The sequence below is a fragment of the Lissotriton vulgaris genome, chromosome 1_1 (assembly GCF_964263255.1).
Source record: "Lissotriton vulgaris chromosome 1_1, aLisVul1.2, whole genome shotgun sequence".
In the NCBI taxonomy this organism is placed as follows: domain Eukaryota; kingdom Metazoa; phylum Chordata; class Amphibia; order Caudata; family Salamandridae; genus Lissotriton; species Lissotriton vulgaris.
Window position 1 is genome coordinate 934,728,047 of NC_141685.1, and position 20,617 is coordinate 934,748,663.

General features: G+C 45.2%; 1 protein-coding gene across 4 annotated transcripts in view; it reads left to right on the forward strand.

Moving 5' to 3' along the window:
• The window catches only part of ITGA7 (integrin subunit alpha 7), a 307,450-nt gene that overhangs the window by 237,504 nt on the left and 49,329 nt on the right, over positions 1-20,617 (forward strand). For all 4 annotated transcript variants that reach the window (XM_086959129.1, XM_086959132.1, XM_086959131.1 and 1 more), the window contains one exon: positions 11,429-11,536. In XM_086959129.1, coding sequence (XP_086815255.1) covers positions 11,429-11,536 — 108 coding nt within the window. The remainder of the gene's footprint in view (positions 1-11,428; positions 11,537-20,617) is intronic.

Sequence of the window (20,617 nt, forward strand, 5' to 3'; positions counted from 1 at the left end):
CCACTCGTAAGTCCAGTACTTACCTGTAAAACCGATAACCATTTTTCTCCCATAGGAACTAATGTTATGAGTTTTTGTTTAAAGAATATTCTGTGTTGAACAGCTGTTTTGAAAGGAAGAAAAGTAACTGTATCTTAAATCATGAAAAGTCTTACTTACCTTGTATTGTGAGATCCCTGGCGTGGTATCTAGGCTGATATAATCCAACAGTAATCCAAAAGTATTCCAAAAGTAATTACTGTGTAATTTAAACTGCTTTTTGAACCAATACAAACCTGTAACAATTGCAAATCAATTCCCAATTACACTTCCTGAAATGTTCTATGATTGAAAGTATATTTTACCTACCTGTATTAAGATCTAATTGGTTCTAGAAAATAAAACCTAAGTATACCTTTTTTATACTTACCTAATTGGTCTGGAGTCAGTCTCTGAGTGTGTGCCATTAGTCTTGAGTGAGTGAATACGATAAATGCTGAACACACCCTCTGGATAAGCCTAACTGCTCGCCCACACTACAACAAAGAGAGCTGTTGGTACTCACCTAATTTAGTCTCCGCTATCCCTCTGGGAATCCAATGGACTCTGTCCACACTATCCCCTACTTTGGTATAGTATATACAGAGCCGGATTTCTACAAATTTCTTTCAAAATCCATCTTCCCCAGCAGAGAGAGCCCTTCACTCTCAGGATGTAAAAAGAGTGTTAACGTTTTACCTAGTTAAAACCAGATCTATTAACACATCACAACAGTTGTTCATCAATTATGGCCCAGTTTGCACAGGTTTGGCTACCTCCAAACAGTCAGTTTCCAGGTGGATTGTCTTCTGCATCCTATGCTGTTATCAGCTAGCTAATAAATCTCTGACTGCCAAACTCAAAGCACATTCCACTACAGGCAAGGCAGCCTCAACTGCCTAGATGAGAAATATTCCATTGGCAGACAACTGCAAAGCTGCTACATGGAGATCAGCCCACACATTTACTAGGTCCTACCGCCTTGATACAGATGCTTAAGTGGGACAAGCGTCCCTCATAAATCTCTTTGCATAGGCACTTAGCTAACGTTTTTTTTCTATCTACTCCACTGCTTCTGGGGGGATGGGCTTGATACTCTATTCATTGCTTATGACTATGCATGGAAATCCCCCACAAGAGAAGGTACCGTTTTTTACCAGTAACTCAATAAGCAACCCTCCCTCCTCCCCGGTGAAGTAAGGAATATGCTACTTACCAGTATGCATCTGTTCTTGGCATGTAGGGCTGCTGACATTAATATCTGTGCATAGATCGCCGCCTAGTGTTGGGTCCGGATGATTGCACATTGTTGTCCTGGAAGAGTCTTCGAAGTATCACGAGATAGGTGGCTCCTCCCTTGGACTACAGTGCGCATGGGCATCCTTTCCATGCTCAGATTGTTTTTCGCCTTTGTGGCAGAGATGGAGTATAGTACAGTAAGAGATGTCCATGCAAAGAGTGAATGCTACAGCTGCGACAGGCACCAGGGAGGTGGGTGGGCGATATGAATGTCAGCAGACCTACATGCCAAGAACAGATGCATACTGGTAAGTAGCATATTCCGTTCGAGGCATGTGGGCTGCTGAATTCATATCTGTGCATAGAATGTATAGCAGTACCTCCCCTAGCGGTGGCTGCCTGTGCCAGCTGCAGCAGTCTGGAAAAGAGTTTTGAGAACAGCCTGTCCTACAGCAGCTTGCTGTTTGGAATGTACATCTACACAGTAGTGTTTTGTAAATGTATGTATTGTTGTCCATGTGGCTGCTCTACAAATTTCGTGTAAAGGAATATTTCCCAGGAAAGCTATGTTCCCCCTAGTTTGTGTGTGGAATGCGCCCTAAGGGAACTGTTAAGGTGCGTTTTGCCTTTAAGTAACATATCTGAATACACTTAAGAATCCATCTGGCTATCCCTGATTTAGAAATAGGGTTGCCTTTGTGTTGTGGTGAGAAAGCAACACACAACTGTTTTGTTTTCAGGAATGCTTTAGTTCTATCTATGTAATATAGTAGAGCTCTTTTGACGTCTAGAGTATGCAAGGCCCTTTCAGCAACCGTTTGTGAGTTTTGAAAGAACACCGGATGGTCTATCGTTTGATTGATATGGACCTGGGATACCACTTTTGGCATGAATGTTGGGTTGGTTCTGAGAACTACCCTATTTGCATGTACTTGAATGAATGGCTCCTGAATAGTTAGGGATTGCAGCTCACTAACTCTTCTAAGTGAAGTAATGGCAATAAGGAAAGCCACCATCCAAGTAAGAAATTGTAGTTCGCATGAGTGTAGTGGTTCAAAAGGTGGTCCCATATGTCTGGTTAAAACGATGTTTAGATTCCAGACTGGTGAAGGCGGGTGTCTTGGGGGAATTACTCGTTTAAGTCCCTCCATGAATGCCTTAATTGCTGGTACTCTGAATAGTGAAAGGTGTTGCCTGTTTTGGAGATATGCTGCTAATGCAGCTAGATGTATTCTGATGGATGAGTATGCTAAGTTGCAACGTTGTAGGTGCAAAAGATAGCAAATAATGTTTTGTGTGGAAGCATCTAATGGGTTTATGTCGTTGTTTTTGCAGTAAATGGCAAATCGCTTCCACTTTGCTGCATAGCATGCCCTGGTAGTGGGTCTTCTTGCCTCCTTGATAATATTCATGCAGTCTGGAGGCAAGTTCAGGTATCCAAACTCTAGGATCTCAGGAGCCAGATCGCTAGGTTCAGCTGTTGCGGGTCTGGATGCTGGATTTCGCCCTGGTTCTGAGTCAGAAGACTGGGTGTTAATCGCAGTCTCTGATGAGGCACCACTGACAGTTCTAGGAACGTTGTGTACCAAGGTTGTCTCGCCCACGTGGGAGCAACTAGTGTAAGCGTTAGTGAATGTTGGCGCATTTTGCGTGCCACTAGCGGTATTAGTGGAGCTGGGGGGAAAGCGTACACAAATTTGCCTGACCAGTTCATCCATATCGCATTGCCCTGCAACTGCGGATGTGGGAACCTGGCGGCAAAGTGTTGGCATTTTGCGTTTTTGCTTGTGGCAAATAGATCTATTTCCGGTTGCCCCCATTTCCGGAAGAATGGTTGGAGCACATTGGGGTGAATCTCCCATTCGTGCATCTGTTGACTGTGTCTGCTGAGCAGGTCGGCCATCTGATTGTCTTTGCCTGGGAGGTGTTCTGCCATGAGAAACATGTTCCTTTGAATGGCCCATTTCCACATGCTTTGAGCTAGATGGGACAGCTGTGGGGAGTCTGTCCCTCCTTGTTTCTGGATATAATACATCGCAGTCATGTTGTCCATCTGGATCAACACAGTCTTGTTGCATAAGTGTTTTTTGAATGCTTTGAGTGCTAGGAAGATTGCCATCAACTCCAGAAGATTGATGTGCATTTTTTTCTGTTGCGTAGTCCATAGTCCCTGAACTGTGTAATGCAGGACGTGAGCTCCCCAGCCTTGCAGGGATGCGTCCGCTGTCATCACTATTTGTGGGACAGGCTCTTGGAACAGTCGACCTTTGCAAAGATTTTGTGGATTCCACCAATGCAGAGAGTTGTATGCTCGACTGGTCACCAACACTAGGTCTTTTAATTGCCCTTGAGCCTGGTTCCACTGCCTTGCTAGGCACTCCTGTAGCGGACGCATGTGTAGTCTGGCATGAGGGACTATGAATATGTATGAGGCCATCATGCCTATGAGTTGCATAAACACTCCGGCTGGCAATGAGTGTTGGGGTCTGAACCTTTGGATTAAGGTTTGCATTCCGTTTATACGTGCTGCGTTGGGGTATGCCTTTGCTGCTAGTGTATTTATTGTTGCTCCCAGGTACTGTTGTACGTGTGAGCGTTACAGGTGGGATTTTGGGTAGTTTAGCGAAAATCCCAGGCTGTGCAGGAGATGATTGATTTTTGACATGTGGCTGGCACATTGCTGGGCTGATGGTGCGTGTACTAGCCAATCGTCCAGATAGGGGTAGACATGAATGTGTTGTCTTCTGAGATGTGCCGCCACTGTTGCCAGGCATTTGGTGAATACCCGTGGAGCTTTTGTTACACCGAATGGTAGGACTTTGAACTGGTAGTGCTGACCTTGAATTGTAAACCTTAGATACTTTATGTGAGCAGGGTGTATTGGTATATGAAAGTATGCGTCCCTGAGGTCTAGAGTTGCTAGGAAGTCTCCCTGTTGAAGAAGCGGTAAGACTTGTTGTAGAGTGAGCATATGAAAATGCTCTGACAGAATGTACATGTTGAGGGGCCTGAGATCTAATATTGGTCTTAGCGAACCGTCCTTCTTTGGAATGAGGAAGTATAGTGAATATACTGCTCCTTGATGTTGTAGTGGGACTGGTTCTATGGCCCCCTTTTGTAGCATACTGATGCAGGGCTGGACTGGGAACTAAAACCGGCCCTGGCAAAGTCCTCAGCCGGCCCCCCACCCCTCCCCCGGGGGTTGGGGGTGCCGCCGAGCTCTTTGCCGGGGCCGGTTTTCGGCCGATTTTGTTACAGGGCCGATTTTGCAGCTGTGCTGCAAAAATGGCCCTGTAACAAAAACGGCCCCCAGGGGCCCAAAACCGGCCAACACCCTTGCGGCGCACCGGGGGATTGCCCGGTGCCCGCAACGGCCAGTCCGGGCCTGTACTGATGACCTCTTGCTGCAGTAATGTTATGTGTTCCTGCGACATTGGACGGTGCACGGGTAGTATGTTGGGTGGTGTTGACGTGAGTTCTAGGCAATAGCCATGTTGGATATTTTTCCTTACCCACTTGTCTGTAGTGATGTTTAACCAGACTGGCAGGAATTGTTGTAGTCTTACCCCGACCGGTGTTATATGGTCTGGGGGTAGTGGTAAGAAGTCATTGTTTGGTGTTAGTGGAGTATCTATTGGCATTGCCTCCGCGACCTCTGCCCTTTGTGTTATTTCCTCTGTATCCACCTCTGTTAGTGTTCCTATTGTATGTGGATTGCATGTTAGTTTTATAAGCGGAGGATTGCTGCGATGTGTTACCCCGCGCCAGCCCTCTATAACTGGAGCGACGAAAGGAGCCTCTGTGTTGCTGTGACTGAAGTGCTCCCATGGACTTAGCTGTTTCGTTGTCCTTTTTCATTTTGTCCAGAATTGAGTCAACTGCTGGACCAAATATAAAGTCTGGATTTATAGGCTGGTTAAGAATTGTGGCCTGTACTTCGTTTTTGAATCCAGAAATGCGCAGCCATGCGTGCCTTCTAAGCAGCACGCTTGTGTTAATGGATCTGGCAGCTGTATCTGCCGCGTCTAGAGCACACTTAATGGAGGCATTGGTGATGAGCTTTCCCTCCTGTATAAGTTCATCTGCCTGCTCTTTGTAAGGCTCGGGTAAATGTTGGAGAAGTCCTTCTAGAGTGTCATAGTGTGCCCTGTCATACCTGGCTAGCAAGGCCTGTGTATTGGCTATTCTCCATGAGTTTGCTGCTTGAGCTGCTACTCTTTTGCCTGATGCCTCTAAGATCTTTGACTCCTTGTCTGGAGGAGGAGCTTCGCCAGTTGTTTGTGAATTTGCACGCTTTCGCGCGTTAGATGCCACCAATGAATCTAAAGGCAGTTGTCCCTTGATGTATGTAGGGTCTACTGGTGCAGCCCTATACTTTTTTTCTATTCTAGGGTTGATGACATGTGCCCTAGCGTTGTCTTTGAAAATGTCACTTGCGTGCTTTAGGACACCCTTTAACATGGGGAGTGTTTTGACACTTCTTTCTGATGTAGCCAGTGTGTCAACTAGAAAGTCCTCTTCTATAGCATCAGAATGCATGTCTACATTATGGTAGGCTGCAGCTCTGTCTATGAATGAGTTAAAAGCCACTGTGTCTTCTGTGGGTGATGGCTTAGCTGGGTATACAGTAGGGTCTGTAATGGGTAGAGCCCCTTCATTGTTTGGCTCCCCTCCATTCCCCCATGGTTGTGTATTGGGGTCTGCAAATGGGTTTTGTCCATCTCCAAAACCCCCCTCTGCATCCTGATCCTCATCTGGGTTGTAGTCAGAGCGTGCAGGAGAGTATGGCGTGTATGGAGTAGCAGGCATAGCTGGAGAGATAGGTTGGAAAAGAATAGGAGAGGTAGCACAGTCTCTTTTCTTTTTCAGGGGAATTTTTGACGAGGCTTCACTTGGCACTGGTCTTTTCTTCCTTGTATAAACAGTCACCTTCCAAGTATTTGGGTCAATGTATAGTTTTGACTGATTCTCTGTGGATGGGTCTGGATGGATGATCCCCTCTTCCACAGTTTTCTGTTTTGGCTCCGTAGTTTTGGGTTTGTCCTTTTTCGGTTCGATACCCTTCTTCGGTTCGACCGCTTTCGGTGCCTGTATTGGTTTTTGAGGTTTGCCGACAGGTGTTGTCGGGCCGACGTCTTTTACTGGCTTTACCACTGTTTTTGGACCGAGCACTTTTGTGTGTTCGGTAACCTGTTTAGGTTTTAGAGTTGCGTCTGGAGTTTGTTTTGGCTCAACGCCCCTTTTCGGATCGGTAGTCTTTGGATCGACCGATTTGGAGTGGTGTAGTTTTGGTTTCTGTTTCGGTTCGATGACCGCTTTGTGTTCGTCGACGCCCTGTTTTCCTTTCTGAACCGTCAAACCTGATGTGCTCGAGTCGACGTGCTTTGGCTTTGAGTTCGATTCCTTGTTCTTTGGCTTTGAGGTCGATTCGACGGCCTTTGGCTTCGAGGTCGATTTGACGGCCTTTGTTTTTGAAGGTGTTGATGTAGCGGTAGCCTTCGGGTCGGCGCCCTTTGGCTTTAACACCTTTGGTTCGACGACGTTCGGTCCGAAGACTGTTGTGTCGATAAGTTTCGGTTTCAATGGGCTTGGCCTTGGAAAACGTGTCTCAGATGGCTCTTTTTGTATGTTCTTAGCCGGGCGGTATGGCGGGGCTGTAGAACTAGTATATTGGTCTTGGCTAAGGCCTGCTGGCGATGCCTCGACTTGAGTCTCTGATAATGGTGTAGTGTCTATATGGGGCGGTGTACTCACGGTTCGCCCCTCGTCACTATCGGAGTCGTCTTCGACAGCTACGATATCTTGGTCGTATTCTTCGACCTCGACGACTTCTTCGTCGTCGATGTAATAGTCGGAGTCGTGCTCGGAGAATTGTTCTTCCTCTTGATCCGAGTCTTGGGCGTCAAGCAGTTCTTCTTCGTCGTCGAAGATATTATCAGGCTCCGGTGCCGACCTCTGCATTTCTTGCCTTTGCGCCTGTCGATTCCAAATAGTCTTTTTTGATCGGAACTGGGCACAAGCTAGGCAGCTGTCTTCATTGTGATCTGGAGACAAGCATTTGTTGCACACTGGGTGTTTATCGGTGTGCGGGAACTTCGAGTTGCACTGCGGGCAGTACTTGAATGGACTTCGTTCCATCGACCGTCGGTTCACGTGGCGTCGAGAAGACCAAGCGGCCCGATTCGACGACCGGAGTACAATTAAAGTTAAAGAAAGTTATCGGTACCGATCGCAAACAATACCGACGAGACCTAAAAGTTTTCCGAACTTGGAGTGCTTGGAATTGCATCCAAACCCAATGGCGGAAAAAACAATCTGAGCATGGAGAGGATGCCCATGCGCACTGTAGGCCAAGGGAGGAGCCACCTATCTCGTGATACTTCGAAGATTCTTCCAGGACAACAATGTGCAATCATCCAGACCCAACACTAGGCGGCGATCTATGCACAGATATGAATTCAGCAGCCCACATGCCTCGAACACAGACACGTTCATGCTCTGCCATTATTCAGCTAATACAGCCTTCAAATAGAAATGAGGTAACTGCCTCTGGCTGAGCATGAAGAGATATTGGAGGCTACACAGTTCTTAAAAACACAGTCTAATTTTTCTTTGCTTATAATGGCAGCCTATGGGCTACTTTGCACTGCACGTTTTCATCTCTCTCTCTCTCATAGCAAAAGGGTTTGTGAAGGATTTTTTTTCAATGACCATGCAAAGTTATCCATGCATTAGGTGCATATTTCCTTGGATATTCCCCTTTATCCCCTTCAAGATTAAGAATTTTGTCCACTGTACCCTAGTCCCTTAGGCTACATTATGGCTTTCTTAAATGCCTTTTCAAGGCCTTCCTGAAGAAAGGCGAACGTCAGCACTTAAAAATATATATCGGAAATAGTGCTCTGGGGTTCCCCGCCGGCGGGCAGGACTATTCATCTCTTATGGCAATTATGGAAATACCCCTACGAGAGAACTGGCGTTACAGGTAAGAAACTATACCATTTTCAATTACAACAGTTCTCCAGTCGTGTATGATTCCAGCAAAGTAACTCCATTCATGAAACAGCTGATTTTATGGTGGATGCTGGAAAAACCTAATCTTTGCAGAATAGAAGTTGCACATTCAGGATCCTCAGCTGCGCCTGACAACAGATACTTCCTTGAAGGAATGAGGTACTCCCCTTCAAGAGCTTAAACAAGCATCCTCTGCAAACCAGCAAGGACAGTCTTTAGACATAAATGTGCTAGAGTATATTGCACTAAAATAATCCTTACCACGTAGCCAGAATCAGGAAGTCCTCATATGAACAGACAGTATGACCAGTCTTCATTTTATCATTAAAGAAGGAGGAAAAAGATCCCAGATTGTGTTCTATACAGCGCAATGCCTACGTCCCACGTGTTGGAGTTCTTTCATCAGTGCCAGGTCTTCACAATGTGTGTGGACATCCTCAGCAGAAAAGACACCAATTGTGATGAGTTGGAGAAATATTCAAGACAATTACTTTTAGTGTTTCAGAGATGGGAAACTCCACTCTGAGATCTGTGCATAACTTTGAAAAGCACAAAATGCCACATCTTCTCAAGCAGGTGTTGGTCTCTAGGACATCAAAAGGATTTCTCATTTAGTTTCTAGTCAGGAATGTTTGCTTACGCCTTTCCGTTGGTTCCCACTATTCTACGGAAAGTCAAACAGGTATTGTTCTGTATCTTTATGAACAACCCAGCATGGGACGGACTTTTTTGATACATGGATCTGTGCAACCTGTTAGTGAAAAAAACAATCCAGTTAAAAGCAGACCATTGCCTTCTAATGAACTACCGCAGCCAGGGGCTGCATCAAATCTCAGTTTCCCTTCACTTAACTGCCTGGGTGCTTCAAACATAGAAGTCAGAGCTTTAAAGTTAACTCCAGAATGCCTAAGGAATCGAGGAGCAGCAGGAGCTGAACCTGCTAATAAAACCTACACTTTGAAATGGAAAAGCGTTGCATTTGGACAGAAGCAGACAATCTCAATCTGCTCCAAATGCGTCCTCAGGGTGTTTTGCCTCATTTACTTCATTTAGTTAATTCAGGGCTATGGTACTCCTTAGTTAGGGTTCACCTGACAACCATTTTCAGGCACTTGTATCTCCAGCAAAGCAATCTTTCTTTTCCACCAGGATTGTTAAAGAATGTATGGGAGTGCTGTTCAGAACATTCCCTTATCGAGTCCAATGGCCTCCTACTCGGGAATTGAGCACAGAGTGCCTATCTGAGCCTGTCCACAAATCTTCACAGATACGCCATGGAAAACACCTTTTTTCCCGGTGAAAGGTTTTGCGAGGCACTTCAGAGTGATCCAGGCCTTTTCAGTAAAAATACCCTCTATGAAAATCAAGCTTATGTTAGGCTTCACTCCATGTTTCGTTCCAAAAATTCCATCTCAATGAAAACATTATTTTGCCAATGTTCTTTGCCCATACGTCCACTCCAGAGAGAGAGCTTTACATTATAGATATAAAATAATGTCTAACTTTTTTTGATAAGACAAGCTCATTTTACAAATCAGGCTATCGCTTTGTATCATTTGGGAATTCAAATGAGGGTTGACCCAATCTGGGTAAGGTATTTCTTGATGTATTTTCATCATGCATTAATTTCTGTCATTCAAAAGCTGGAAGATCTTCTAAACGCAAAATGAAAGCTGATTTGACAAGAGTCATACAACTAACACGAAGGGGATAAATAGCTGGATGCTTGAGGTAATCTCAGCCACTGGCGAACGCTTGGGCTGCATTCCAGTCCATCATTTTTTGTCCACGATGCCACTGTAGACAGAGGTCTGCCTCATGCAAATCATTTCTGACCATCCTCCTTATAGGAACAGTCAATCCTGAACTGCCAGACGGCACCACTCCCAGAAGGGAACACAACCAACCATAGTATACAGTGACAGCCTATTTGGGCCTCTTCCGTAGGGTGCAGCTTGACTCCTGTGGCACAGTGAACCTAGGATCCACATCTGTGCATACCCGTTGCCCGTAGGGCACCAACTACAACAAAAAAGAGACATGGTAGGTAAGCGCAACTGTTTACAGGAGTGCCATTCACAGATATAATCACACTGTTCTACACAATCTATTTCGGTAAGGTGCACCTCTTTCATTCAAGCATGCAAACCTATGAAATATCCAATGCTGGAAAATAACTAAAAATGACTTACCTGTAACTACAGTTCTCCAGCATTGGTATCTTTCATAGATTCATATGCAACTCACTTTTCTCCCCTTTGAGGCTCCTCATATGTCATGTACCGTGCTTTGAAAAACTGAGGAGTTAAGCCTTTGGGAGAGGCTAAAGCTCTGTATCTGTACTCTTAATAGGTGAAAGATTGAGTCATAAAAAGAATGTGAATAAACCACAGGAAGCATATGGCTGTTTTGGTGTTGTTTGGGTGTATATGTACACTGCTATGTACATATTCTCTGACACTGGTGAATAATTCGAGCATGCGAGGCTATGAAAGATACTAATAGTGCAGAACATTATGCACAGGTAAGTAACTTTTTTTCTTATCCGTGCTTTATTTCAGAGCCTTTAAAAAAGAGATCAAGTCAGATGTCTCCAAGGTTAGCTGGCATAGGAAGGAACTCATGAAATTTTGTAGATGCATTAGAAATTAAAATTTGGGAACTTTCCAATTAATGTTTCTCAATAATTTACTTTCTGATACAAGACGTGTTTTCTAAAGTATATATTCTGACGTATTGCTTTTTCACCTTTGTATTCAAATATTTTGACAGGCTCCTTGTTTGATAACTCAGATGTTCGTTCTTCAGTGTTAGAAAATGGCTAACATTAGCACTGCTCTGCAAGACTTGAAAACTTTGCTGTGTCCCTGATGATCCATGCATGTATTTCCTTTTTTATGTGTCCAACTGACTGAAGCATTCCTTTGTCCTCAAAGGTTCACATGTGTGTGTGTGGTGCTTAGTGGGTGTGTGTGGCACTGTGTGTGTGTGCCTGTTTGTGTATATGTGTGCCAACAAGTATTTTGATGTCCAGCTTACCAAAGCTTTACTCACATTTGATGTCAGTCGCTGACTGACCAAAGAATTGTTGTGTACCTTGTACTTAAGGGTAGGTACTGCGTGTGATCTAAACCTCCTCTCCTGTCCCCTCCAACAGACCTCCTCCTCCACCTCAAGATCACGGCGAGACGTGGAGAAAGCTGAAAGTGATTCTGCAGCCCACTGGCCCATTGCATACCAATCGAGAAGGAAAGAGCTTACTCTGGTGAGTTCCTCAGTAATACAGGGATTCTTATCACCTAGACAGACTCTGCGCACACAGAGAGGTGCATATGTTCTACAGAGTGTTATTTAAAAGTGGTAGTTGTGGCATCTGGACACTACTTCAATGTGCTACCATGACCTGTGGCTTTACCTGGCGTCATATAACCAATCATACAAGCATTCCTACAGTCTTCTTGGTGTCCTATATTCATTCATAAAACATCCCCACAGTCATGCTAGCCCATAGATTTCTACGGGTGATGCTGCCCAAGTTTTTAGAAAGCTGAAAAAGTGAGATATGAATCACATTTCTTTAATTTCAGCATATTTAGTAACACATGTGGTGGATGAGAAACCATCAGATTTACTTCAGCCTGGTAAATTAAGAAAATACTGTTGTTCACTCACTAGAAAAAAAGCAAAAGATCTTTACAAAAGTGCATTGATATAGTCGAAGAACCCACGCCAGCCTACTGGACAGACCATGCTCTCATCAAGCTCAGCATCCACGTCCTAATCCAATGCACACTCCCACCTCTGGACCAGCCTTCCAAAACGGAAGTAAATCACTGACAATGACTGGAACATGGCTCTCAACACCCACCAACCGAATACTGCAAGAGCCTCCCCAAAGCCATCAAGAATTTCAACAATTGGATGTCCTTAAGTGCTGACTCCCTGCCGCCCCCTTAGACACTTCAATGCAAAAAGATCCAGCCCCCTGGCTAGTTGGTGGATGGAGGAACTCAGACTGATGAAACACCATTGCAAAAAAACTGGAGCGCAAATGAGGAATGAGCCAGGACAATACAGACAGGAGCACTTTCAAACCCGCACTGAGATGCAACCACCTAATGATCTTGACCACCAAACATGCTTCTCTGACAGACTGCATAGATGTCAGTACCAACAGAAGTACAAAAATCTTCACTATCACAAAAAATTTCACCTCACCAGTTGCTGCCTCCAACCCGATCACACCCTCACAAGACTTGTGCAACAATCTTTCTCAATTCTTCAGTTACAAAAATACCACCATTAACAGCAACTTCAACCTCAACCAGGCCCGACAGACCGTGCCAAATGCGGCCTGATCTTATCCAAAGAACCATTGTTAAACACATGTTCATTAACAACCCAGAAGAAACCACTGCAGCCAACATGAATCCCATTCACTCGGGGGCCCTTTTGGACCACTGACCGTACTATGCCTACACCACAAGACTGTAGCCCATCAGTGCCATGCTCACACACATTCTGAATGGCTCCACCTCTTCTGCAACCTTCCCAGGTGTGTAGAAACATGCAGCTGTCCAACTATTGCTGAAGAAATCCTCCACTGACCTTTCAACGCTCACAAATGACAGACCGATCTCCCCACTACCGTTTCTGACCAAGGTCTTAGAGAAAACTATTAACATACACCTCACTGAATACCTCAATGGCTACCAACTCCTCAACACCACTTTGTGTGGTTTCAGATCCAACTGCCCTCATCGCTGCCACTGATGACATTTGCATGACTCTGAACTGAGGAGACATGGCAGCCTTCATCCTTCTGGACCGCTCTGCAGAGTTTGACAAAGTCTCCCACTCCATCCTCATCCAAAGCCTACATTACATCGGAATCAAAGGATACACACTTTAATGGATCTGATCGTTCCTGACAGGAAGGAGCCAGTCAGCCTGGCACTGTACGACATGGAAGTCCTTAACCGCATCTGCAGTGTTCCGCAAGGGTCCTCCCTCAGCCCGACCCTCTTAAATGCATACACGATCCCTCTTGCCAGGATCATCCACTTTCACAATATTAACATCCTCTTCTCCTCGAGCGACACACAGCTCATTCCCTCCCTCGTGGACCAGACCGCCAGGACCCAGATCAAGTTCAATGCCTGCATGACTGAAATCACCCACTGGATAACGACCCACTGTCTTAAGCTGAACACTGACAAGGCTAAAATCATGATCTTCGGGAAAAACATTTTACTGTGGAAGTCCACCAGGGGGGCCAACATCACTAGGACCGAACATCCACTCCCACTATCCATGTCCAGAACCTCGGGATCATCAGCAAATTTGGCATGGCCGACCAAGTCCATGCATCATGCTTGCATACCCTGAAGATGCTGAGGTAGGTTTTTAAATGGTCCCCGATTAGCACCTGGATCACCATCACACATGGACTTGTCACAGACAACCTGGACTATGGGAACACCCTCTATGCCAAGATCAACAAAAAACGAACCCAAAGACTCCAGACCATTTAGAACTCGGCAGCCAGAATAACTTTCAACCTCTCATGCCGCACTCATCACAATACACCTGAAGGAGCTCTACTGGCCCCCCATACACAAACACAATTCAATCTCCTCACACACACATTGAAGGCACTACCTCCTCCTCACTTCTTGAATTCTGCAAGATGCTGAAGACCTGGCTTTTCGAAAAGTCCCAATAGGCCCTTTGTTTGGCTAGATACCTTCCCTGGTGATGGTGCTCTGTACAAATCTGCATAACATACCATATAGCTAACTATGATCAAATCTTCTCAAATAAAGAGATGACTTAACTTACTAGTTATGGAGTTACCATGTTTAAAAAATGTAAGACAAGTTTTACATGTATGTTCATAGCATGTGTAGCTGTAGATACATATGCTCTGCATACTCTTGCCATGTAGTGTTGGGCTCTGATGTTTGCAACTTGTTTTTCTCCAAAGAAGTCTTTCGAGGCACAGGGTATAGTGACACCTACCTTAGTTGGCAATGCGCTTGGGCACAGGCTCCATTGTTAGATTGTTTTTTCCACTACTGGGTTCGGTGCCTAAAAGAGCTGACTGGTGGGCTCACTCAAGCATTCCACTCCCGTGCCATGGAAGAACAAAGAAGCCAGCCCGTCAGGGGGACAGCTGGTCCAGTGCAGTTTGGAGGCGAGCTCGCCATCCGAGTATGAGGGAGAACAAGAGAGCGAGAGGTTCAACAACACTTGAAGACCTTGACTGTGAGTATGGTCATCACCCATTCCCAATCCATGGCCTCCCAGCAACCCTATTGACAGGTAGAGCACTGCCCCTGCGGTTGGTCATCAAGCCCAGAGACTCAGCACTGCCATGGTCGGCAGCGACAGAAGCCTCCAAAGCTGATAATCTCCCCTCTCCGACCACAAAGGCCCCACATAAACTTCATCATAAACTTCATCTACCCTCGAAGCCGATGGGTTCGTCGACTCTAGCACTGAAGCCGAAATTGAATCCTACATTGGCACTGAAGCTGACCTCATCACCCGCACTGAAGGCAACATCCATAACAAAGACCCTAAAGACATTGAAGAACCACCCAGTAATGAAAGTTCCAGTTAAGCATGGGCGGAAAATCCGTTTCGCTCGCGGATTTTGCGGATTTTCGGTAAATTCGCAATCCGCGAGATTCGCGAATCTCCCGCAAAATCCGCAAATCCGCGAGCAGCGGATTTTGCTCGCACTGCTCGCACTGTTCGCGTGAGTTCGCGGCTTCCCAGTACAACTTCGCGCCCCGCGAATAAGTGCAAAATTGCAGAAATACGATCTTAGCAAAACTGAAACTACTTACCAGGTTCAAAAGTTCAGGCTCATCATTAGTAGCCATTTCCTGTAGTGCTTCCTGAGGGGCCCCTCCAGAGTTCAGTTGCCAGTTGCAACTATTATGTGACCCTGCTCTGAACCTCAGAATAGTTACACATATGCCACAAAGGTCCTGAATTACAGCTAAGGGAGACAAGCAGGAGCCAGGCTGGAGGTTCAAATCCATTAATCAGCCCCTAATTCATTATTGTCAGTTGGGGCAGGGCAGGTGTTGTAACTAATTTTGCAACAATGAAAGCACTTAGCAAGTGCAAAAGATCACTAATCAGGAAGCACTAAGGAAGCAGGTGCCAGCTAAAAAAATATTCTGTGACACATTAATCAGCCCCAAATTAATTCAGGTCACTTGAGGCAGGGAAGGTGTGCTTGCGTTGCCACAATAATGTACACTGACTGGACAACCAGAGGGTGCTGTGATGAAACAGAGGGTGGCATGGGTGGGCCAGAGGGTGGCATGAGTAGTCAGAGAGTGGCAGTGGTGACAGAGAGTGGCAGTGATGAAGAAGAGTGTCCCAAACAGGCTGGACACGTAGAAACAACAAGTTCGCGAAACTTGCAACCCGACAGGTAAGTTCGCAATTTGCGACATTGTACAAAACCCTCGCGAACTCGCAGAAACCCGCGCAAACACAAAAAAAAAAATCCGCAAATTCGCGAGAATTCGCGGATTTTGCGGATTGCGAGTTCGCAAATCCGCAAAATTCGCGAACGCGAGATTCGCAAAATTCGCCCATGCTTACATCCAGTACCACCACATGTTCCCCTTTCAACTTCCCCAGAGGGGGTCACCACACTTTTACTATCGGGAGGGCATCCCTCTATATCAAGATGAACCATACAATGCTCCTTATAAGCCTAAGCCCAGATTTGACCCATGGGACGACTATGATGTCGATCCCCCAAGTGAAACAGATCCCGACCTGTACCCAACGAAAACGTCCCTGCTGATTACACCACTTCATGACCTGATGTTATAAATAGGGCTACTACTTTTCATAAAGTAGACATGCACATCATCCAAGAAGACAATGAATTCTTGTTTCAAACACTGGCTAAGCAGTGATGGCTTCTCTGCAAAAGCAGAGGAGCGTAGCCCCACTGCATTAAAGAAGTGCATTAAAATGATAATAACTGAAGTTATTATCATTTATATATTTTGTATTACAGTTGCAACCAGGTTAGGGTGGGGTGGGGCTGGGGTCCCGTGACATCGGTGAGGAGGTGTGTCTGCTGCTGCACCTAAAATGCATATGACTGTTTGGCTGGCGGTCTCAGGCCGACCGAACAGTCATGCGCACTTTGCATATTCTCCACCCTGGCTGCATTACATCCTGGGTGGAGAACATGCCCAGGCTCCCACTCCCTATCTACGTGCCGAACCATGGCACTCAGGCCAATCACAATGCTTCTATCAGCAGCATCGTGATTGGTCGGGGGAGTCTGGAAGCCTGGGTGCTTCCCGATCCTGTTTACTGCGGAGAGAGGTATCAGTTGGCGACGGCGACCAGCAGTTAAGTTTTCTTCATTTTAATTTCCTAACCCCACCCACTTTCTCCCGCTACCCATCCCTACCAGCTGCCACTGTGGCTAAGACACAATGCACTCTCCAGTTTTTACTGATGCTAAAAGGGATGCTTAAGACCGCGACCAAGACATTCAAAGAGACAATCAAGGCATGGGTCATCTCACCTAGGATCAACCAAAAATACAAACCCTCAACCAATGACCCTCCCAACATTTGCAGGCATGCTCTGGACTCTCTTGTGGTCCACACAGTGTAGAAATGTGCCAACACCTTGGGTGCTGGAGACACTCCACCCCATGATAAGGAGAGCAGAAAGATTGATGCAGTGGGCAAGAGGATGACAGTACAATCAGCCACTCAATGGAGGTTTGCCAAGTAGGACAGCCTGCTCTCCGGACACGACAGAGCTCTTGGGACAAGGAGGAACTTCTGAAACATCTTCCTGAGGACTATGGGCAGTCTGGGCAAGAGCTGGTTACTGTGGGCAAGACCATCTCGAACTCCAGTATCTGCTGCACTATAGACATGGCCAACACCGCAGGTAGGGGAGTTAATACCAGCATCCTGGTCAGGCGTCACTCTGGAAGTCCAGTTGCATTTGCTAAACTTGTCCTTCAATGATGAACACCTTTTTGGACCACGAGTAGATCAAATGCTTGAAACGTTCAAGAAAGGCACAGACACAGCCAAGGCTGTGGGTTGGGTGCCCTTCAGACATCTACTCCTAAGGAATTCTTTCAGAGGTCACAGTACAGTGGAGTCAGTAAGACCATTTCCCCCGACTGTTCCTCCTCCTGATAAGATAGCAACAGCAATACCATCTCCAGCCAACACTGCATTTTCTAGAGTGGGCTACAAGGGGTAACAACACCAGAGTTAGGGACCAAGGAGGTTCTGAAAAAGGAGCTGCCTCATTCAAGCAGTGACTACCTTCTACCTCCCCTCACCACAATCACACTACAACGCCCACAATCACACTAGAACTGTTGGGGTGAGACTACAGGAATTTCTTCCTCATTGGGAAGAGATTACCTCCTACCAATTCTCTCCAACATAGAGAATGTCTACCGCTGTGAGCTCATTGCAGCATCAACAAACATTTCACCCACAGACACACCCTCTCCACAGAACACCAGCACCTTCTTCAAGAAGAGGTTCAGCCCCTCATTCCTTAACACCTTGCCTGCTTTGACTTTTCCCCTCCTGTGCTGCAAACCAAGATTTACCATTGTTCATGACGAGCTCAGCTAGTCATAAGCACAGCTCCACTGTGCCTCATGACGAGCTGAGCTCGTCATGAGCAGGGAAGGGGTTAAAGGGGCGATTAAACCAGTTCCACTGCAGCATCAAGGCAAGTTGGTATATTCCCTGTACTTTTTCATTCCCCAAAATGACGGGTCTTTAATGCCAATGCTCGACTTCAGGCCCCAAAAGTACATACTCTGAAAACATTTCCACATGGTCACTCTGCAGGATGTCATCCCTCTGTTGCAGCAAGGCAACTTCATGAATGCACTCGATCTGAAGGATGCCTACTTCCACATACCCTTTCATTCTGCTTATCGCGGGTACCTACATTTTGTGGTATGTGGCCAATATTATCAGTTCAAAGTATTGCCATTCGGGGTTACCAATGGGCCCAGAGTATTTACAAAATGTCTCGCCATGGTAGCAGCCCATCTCAGAATGAGCAGCGTTCACATATTGTCTTACATAGATGATTCGCTGATTAAGGGTACGTCTCGCTCACACCAAGCCATCATATACCTCCTTTATATGTTGGCCTTCACTATAAATACCATCAAGTTTCACCTTTAGCCCCTTCACATGCAGTGGTTTCTCATAGTAAGCGACCCAACAAGTCGGAGATTCGCATGCAAAACCAAGACACAATCAACCACCCGAACCCAGGCAACTCAATTTAGTGGTCTCGCTCCTGAGGTCCTAAAATTCATCTATCTCAGCCTCCTTCAAGAGTGCATGTCCATCCTTAAAGAAGCACATAGACGCACTATGTGGGCCTGCTATGCTGCCAAATGGAAAAGGTTTGTCCATCACCGCATTCCTAAGCACATACACTCACTTAAACCTGAAGTTCAGGATATTGTCTGCTACCTTCTTCATTTACAGAAATCTGGTCCAGCTTAGACTTCCATAGGCCTTCACTTAGCTGCTACTGTAATTGTAGAACATAGAACTATCGTACTTATTCATAATCCCTGTCATCAAAGCTTTCATGGAAGGAATCAAACTGGTTATTCCATCCATGGTATACCCCACCTCCGGCATGGAACCTTAAGGTTGTCCTTACCAGACTCATGGGCCCCACTTTTGAACAGACTACTATAAAAAGGAAGGCCCCTGAAAAACAAGATATTACAGTGGCAGGACCAGGGGGAGCAAAGGTACACAAATCTGCCAACTCTACTACTTAGTTTTGGTATAATTCATTGAATAATAATATACACAATATAGTCTTGAGCCAAAACATACAAAACCTTGTTTATTGAATGGATTTTCTCCTCTGCAGTATTGGTGCTTTTTACATATGTGAACATAATCTTCTACAACATCATGTAGACAGTCAGAAAAATGCTTCAACTTAACAAAACAGATACTGCATCATGTATGCAACAAGTAGATTATCGTTTAGCTATGCCACCCAACAGCCCACTCATACTAAAACACTACATACACACTACACTCACACTTGTTTACTCATACTTCATTCATTCTGACTCAATCGGACAGAACAAGTACTAAAAAGAATACAATATAGCAAACCAGACAGGACCTTGTTACTCAGTATATACTTAGAGATGAATCTATGTATAGCAAGATATATTTTCTTATGATGAAGATAAAATTAATATCTGAGGACACTGTTCAGTCATATCCTCTTTAGGTTAAATGCGTGACATACGGATATATTTAGATTCTTAAACTCTTTGGGTTAAAGTTCATGAAATAAAAGCCTCTTCGCTTGCATGTACACAATATGGTCTTACGGTCCATATTCAGTTCCTAGTGGTGCTGACACGCATTTTGGTGTAAAAACCAAACGCTGTACCACTTTCTTCAGGGAGCTGCATAATAGAATGTGAAAAAGAGAACAACAAGAATGGGGAGGCCAGGGGCCAGCACAGAAAGGACTATGACAGCAGCAATAAAAAAGCTCAAATTAATAATACAAAAATAATAAAAACGTAGAAAACGCTCGTATTTAGTAAAGGGAATGTGTACCAAACACCCTGTGTTGACAAAAAACATTACACACCACATCGGTGTACATAGGTTTCCTTGACAGAAGAGTTATTCCATCACGTGTGGACCCGTTCTACCAGAGAGTGTGGAAAAAACAGATGATATTAAACCATACCCAGGGAAAACAAGCATTTGCAATGCAATAGGGTTCGCATTTACGCAGAGTTTGAGTTATTGACATTGCAAAAACAATGCCTTTTATTTGTGCTTTCGTTTTTAAAACCTAAATAAAACGCATTGTCATTTACAACTTCAATAACTCAAACTCGCGTAAATGCGAGATCTGTTGCATTGCAAATGCTTGTTATTTGGAGAAGATAGGCCTTCGTTGTCAGACAGGGTGAAGAGTAGGACTTGTTATGGATAACTAACGTAGTAAGATATTTCCTTTAAAAAAGTTTGCATTGTCTGAGACCAAGAAGGGGAAGCCTAGCATAGTGCTCTCAGTAATTTGGTCTTTATTTATTTTTTCAAGTAGGGCGATTTTAATGGAACCTAGTGTGTGACTGTAGTGCTCCTCACTGAGTAATGTATCTAGGATGGATAACAGGGATCTTTGTTTCTGGCATTTGAGGGTAGTTATGGGTGGGCTTTGGAGAATAGGGTTTTTGAGGTGTAGGTACCTACAACCTGTAATTGGATCCGATGTGAAATTCGCCCTATTTTAGCTG